At 36.3% G+C, this 5,918-nt stretch overlaps 1 protein-coding gene across 1 annotated transcript in view; it reads left to right on the top strand.

Annotated features, from left to right (window-relative positions):
- The first annotated feature begins 3,699 nt into the window (after window positions 1-3,699).
- LOC107557382 (hexokinase-1-like) overlaps window positions 3,700-5,918 on the top strand; it is an 8,632-nt gene continuing 6,413 nt past the window's right edge. The window contains exon 1 of the mRNA XM_016240787.1: window positions 3,700-3,764. Within this exon, the coding sequence (XP_016096273.1) occupies window positions 3,700-3,764 (65 nt within the window). The remainder of the gene's footprint in view (window positions 3,765-5,918) is intronic.

Raw genomic sequence — 5,918 nt, 5'->3', positions numbered from 1 at the left:
TAAAAATCATTTATATATTATAGAGTTGTTAAACGCGATCTGCGATGACGTCACAATCGTGTTGCATTGTGGTCTATGGAGCGGCCTGAAGTGTGCATATGAAGCAGACTCGCTCCCTCGGTCAAAATCAAGGGGTCGAGGGTCTGTCCATATAAACTTCCCTCGTCCACTTCACGAAGTGGAACGCACTTCAAAATGGCACCGGGGATTCCCCCGAGGGGAAGTGCTTAGGGAAGTTTGCGAGTGCGTGTCTAAAACTGGAGTGGAACGCAGCCACTAATTGCATCTTAGCCCCACCCACTGATTCAACATCACTGCCTGTTTAGCCCTGCCTACTGATTCTACATCACTGTCTGTTTAGCCCCACCCATTGATTCTACATCACTGCCTGTTTAGCCCCACCTACTGATTCTACATCACTGCCTGTTTAGCTCCGCCTACTGATTCTATGTCACTGCCTGTTTAGCCCCGCCCACCTAATCTACATCTCTGCCTGTTTAGCCCCGCCTACTGATTCTACATCACTGCCTGTTTAGCCCTGTCCACCTAATCTACATCGCTGCCTATTTAGCCCCGCCCACCGAATCTACAGCACTGTCTGTTTAGCCCCGCCCACTAAATGTACAGCACTGTCTGTTTAGCCCCGCCCACCGAATGTACAGCACTCTCTGTTTAGCCCCACACACCGATTCTACATCGCTGCCTGTTTAGCCCCGCCTACCGAATCTACAGCACTGTCTGTTTAGCCCCACCCACTGATTCTACATCACTGCCTGTTTAGCCCCACCCACTGATTCTACATCGCTGCCTCTTTAGCCCCGCCTACCGATTCTACATCGCTGCCTCTTTAGCCCCGCCCACCGATTCTACATCACTGCCTCTTTAGCCCCGCCCACCGATTCTACATCGCTGCCTCTTTAGCCCCGCCCACCGATTCTACATCACCTCCTCTTTAGCCCCGCCCACCGATTCTACATCACTGCCTCTTTAGCCCCGCCCACCGATTCTACATCACCTCCTCTTTAGCCCCGCCCACCGATTCTACATCACTGCCTCTTTAGCCCCGCCCACCGATTCTACATCACCTCCTCTTTAGCCCCGCCCACCGATTCTACATCACTCTGCCTGTTTAGCCCCACCCACTGATTCTACATCGCTGCCTGTTTAGCCCCGCCTACCGAATCTACATCGCTGCCTGTTTAGCCCCACCCACTGATTCTACATCGCTGCCTGTTTAGCCCCGCCTACCGAATCTACATCGCTGCCTGTTTAGCCCCACCCACTGATTCTACATCGCTGCCTGTTTAGCCCCGCCTACCGAATCTACATCACTTGTCAGGTTTAGGAAATGTTTAGCAAATGTCTGGGTGGTGTTTTTCTTAAATACTACCAAAAAAAACCCCTCTCTCAGACACTGAAACATTTATCTATGTTTTTGTCCTGAGTCCACTATATTCCCATCTGTCTTCCTCACAGGGAATCTTGATAAAGTGGACAAAGGGCTTCAAGGCCTCGGGGTGTGAGGGAGAAGATGTGGCCACACTACTGAAAGACCCCATCCATCGCAGTGAGGTCAGCACCGCCGCACACTCAAGTGCTGCCAAAGCAGTTCATGCACTTGTTACTGTAGATGCAATTACTCTGCCTTTAACGGCAAGATGCAATTAGTGGATGTTCAGTCAGACAAATCTTGTCCTGAAAGGCAGTCATGGTGGATTAGCTTTGCCTTTCCTGTAATGCATCTCTATCTCTCTGTCTGCTTTTGTTTCCTCAGAGGAGTTTGATCTGGATGTTGTAGCAGTGGTGAATGATACCGTGGGCACCATGATGACTTGTGGGTACGAGGATCCTCAATGTGAAGTTTGGCTTATTGTCGGTGGGTGTGATTGCTCTGCCTGGTTTTTCTAGATGACTTTTAAGGTGCATAAGATTTAGTGATTATCTAGTTGCCTCAATATGCAACACCCAAGTCTTAATTTAAATGTGCATTCCCAAAAGGGGTTTGTAAGTTGATGAAAAGCAGATAATTAAATTGAATGCAAAATTAAAATAAATAAATGTGGCTGCACCGTTAATTGAAATACAAGTGAATTTGCAATATAGCTTAGTGTGGTAATCCAATCATGCATTTTAACATGCATTTTTGGTTCTCTTTATTTACACAATTTCCATGTCTCTGTGGATATAAAAGTTGACAGTGTTTCACCAGTATTCCTACAAAATGAAAGCTTGAGAATTTGAACGTTTGAAGGCAAAAAATTCAAGACTAAAATCAGTATTGTAACTCGCAGTGTAAAATAAAATAATTATTAGGCATACAATTGTCTTTTTTAGACAATTTACAACAACAATATATCTATATCTTCATTTTTATAATTAGACTTTCAACAATAATAATACATAATTAATAATAAATAACAAATATAATAATGTAATAATAATAGTAGTAGTAGTAGTAGTAGTAGTAGTAATGATGATTATAATAATAATAATAAGCCTTTTATATAAATCATTTTAAAATGAAATCAAAGTAAGGCACTTACCAAAAAACAAAAAGATTTAGTATTTTATCTTTTTATTTGCATGTGATGTGACCATTAACCAACATCATGAACCATAACTACTGTATGATCACAGAAATGTGGTTATTGAAATTGTTATTAATGAAATATTAGCTTCAGGGGATACTTCAAGTAAATATTTGACATCTAAGGGGTAAATACAAGTGAATTTGCAATATAGCTTAGTGTGGTAATCCAATCATGCATTTTAACATGCATTTTTGGTTCTCTTTATTTACACAATTTCCATGTCTCTGTGGATATAAAAGTTGACAGTGTTTCACCAGTATTCCTACAAAATGAATGCTTGAGAATTTGAACGTTTGAAGGCAAAAAATTCAAGACTAAAATCAGTATTGTAACTCGCAGTGTAAAATAAAATAATTATTAGGCATACAATTGTCTTTTTTAGACAGTTTACAACAACAATATATCTATATCTTCATTTTTATAATTAGACTTTCAACAATAATAATACATAATTAATAATAAATAACAAATATAATAATGTAATAATAATAGTAGTAGTAGTAGTAGTAGTAGTAGTAGTAATGATGATTATAATAATAATAATAATAATAAGCCTTTTATATAAATCATTTTAAAATGAAATCTAAGTAAGGCACTTACCAAAAAAAAAAAAGATTTAGTATTTTATCTTTTTATTTGCATGTGATGTGACCATTAACCAACATCATGAACCATAACTACTGTATGATCACAGAAATGTGGTTATTGAAATTGTTATTAATGAAATATTAGCTTCAGGGGATACTTCAAGTAAATTTTTGACATCTAAGGGGTACAGCTGACAAAGAAGTGTGGGAACCCCCGACATTAGCCAATAAAATATAAAAAGGAAATGGAATACAAATTATGCATTTTAAGCCAACTTCAATTTTTTCGGGGTTGGGGTGAACAAAGGCCTCCTGTAGCGAATCTATGTGTTTTTGTAAGAAAAATATCCATATTCAAAACGCAATAATCACTTTAATGAAGCTTGCGCTCACAGTTGAACACAGAAGCAGCTCCGGGAGCATGACGTATGAGGTCTGCATTGCGCATTAATGGATGGGCGCTTTTTATTTAACTTCTTTTGGACTGATGCATGCAACACCCGCTGACTGCAATGAAATGGATGACGTTTGCACGGAGTTTGATCGAGCCGTGGATGACCAGTCCACTTACCCTGGGAAACAGCAGGTGAGAGTTCAGATCTGGATTCTTTAGGGGAGCCTGGATTAGTTGTAGCACACATGGTTTGAATATTTCCACACATGCTAGCATAACAAAATTTACAGTATTCATTAGCTACCATATCAACATTATATAGAAAAAAAAGTGCGCCAAAAGACAAAAATCTTTTGAAGATATCGCTGAACATTTATTCTACCATAGTAAAATTACAATTCTGGCTTAAGTAAATTTTTCAACTCAGTTTTTATTATTCATTTAAAATTAGACAAATCTGCTATTATTTTAATCGCCAATCTGTTATGTATCAGTTCAGATAAGTAGTGTTTTAATGCTTTGATAACTAGCAGAAGACACTAACCAGTTTTAAACTCCAGTTGCGCAGATGGGGCACGATGTAACACTGCGTTACAATGTGCTATTCTATGACATTAGCGATGTAATTTACACTATTTACTTTAATGAATTTGAATGAGAAACAGGTGAATAAAGACTGACAGTCAATGTTTAATGTTTAGAAATGATTATTTCAAGACATGTAAAGCATCTTTGCTCATTTATGTGGGCCGTCCCAAGCTGCAATGTGTTCATTGTCAAACTCCAAAATCAGATTATTTTTAATTCTTAAAAAATGCCATTATTTTATTTGAAAAAAAATTATGATTTTATTTTATTAAACAAAATATTTTAGCTTGTCTTGTATATTTTTTTTCATGCAATCAGATAACATTTTAAGCTGTCATAGATGTTACAATGCACCACACCTACGGGGCATGTTGTCACATTTCACTTCCAATTTTTGAGGGTAAATAAAGAAAAACGTATACACTGTAATCATGAAACAAAGCAACATATTTGTACTAGACAAGTGCACAATTACTGTGGATAAAAAAATTTGGATTTACACAAACTGAGAAAGTCAAAAAGTGTTACTTTGTGCTATTAAGTATTTATAGATGACTCAATAAAAATACATTATGGATATGCTTGCAGAATTTAAACCCAATGCACCTCTTAGATCATTGGATTCAAGTCCGCTTAGTGCAATGCCTATGGTTCGTTTCAGACGTGATGAAACAGCGTTTAGCTGCTAAACTGCCTGCAGCTGGAAACTACTTCAAGAAGATCTCAGATGTGTCCCAAAACTAGCAGATTCAAGACCAAACTGAGAACCCATTTTTACGTCTGGGTTCTCCGGCATAGAAGTAGTTTACTGATATTTGAAACATGTATGATTTTCTTTTTTCCACAGAATGGAAAAGGAAATGTTTTATAGGATTTTCAAGACGCTTATTTCCTTGCAATAATTATGAGGGGAAAACAAACAAACAAACAAACAGACAAAATCTCTGAAAATCTCCCCATTACTCTCAAACCTAATTCACACTTGTGCACTTTAAACTCAAAGGTGAATGAGAAATGAGAATGGCAAGATTTTCAGCTAATTCCTGGTGTATCTTCCAGTGGGTTTACTTACATATGACTTTAAGCATTTGTAATTTTGAAGAACTTTTAATTATTTACAATAAAATGAACTCAATATTAAAAATAATACATTTAAATTAAAATTAATTTATTTAAAAAAAATTAAAATACCATTAAAATATGTATTTATTAAAAATACCATTAAAATATTTATTTTACTATTTTATAGTAAAAAAAAAATTTAGCTTTTTTTTTTAAACTTAAAAAAAAAAATGTTTTGCCTTTTTTGGAGCTTTATGAACAACAGTGGAGATGAACATTTTTCTATTTGCATTCGAGAAAGGAAATCATGCCACATTTTACAACATAAATATGGGTACATTTAGTATGTTTTTTTATATACATTGTATGGGTACACTACTGTTCAAAAATGTATGCTCTGTTAGATTTTATGTTACTGAATGAAGTGTCTTATGCTGACCAAGATTCATAAAAATACAGTAAGAACAGTGATATTACAGTTTAAAATAGCTTTATGACATACCTAAATGTAATTTTTATATACAATAATGTTTTTATTTATTTATTTTTATCACAGAAGATCACATTTTATTAGTTCCTGCAAAAAACATGTTAAATCCAAAGGTTCATGTATTTTTCCTGCAACTATATACTTTTCCCTTTCCTTAATTATTTTAATCCATTAAATTGTTTGTTTTAACTTTTTAAAGGAACGTA

Source organism: Sinocyclocheilus grahami, unplaced genomic scaffold (assembly GCF_001515645.1).
Source record: "Sinocyclocheilus grahami isolate Dianchi unplaced genomic scaffold, SAMN03320097.WGS_v1.1 scaffold600.1, whole genome shotgun sequence".
Classification (NCBI taxonomy): Eukaryota; Metazoa; Chordata; class Actinopteri; order Cypriniformes; family Cyprinidae; genus Sinocyclocheilus; species Sinocyclocheilus grahami.
The sequence above is the reverse complement of the archived record's forward strand: the minus strand, read 5'-3'. Positions and strand labels throughout refer to the sequence as shown.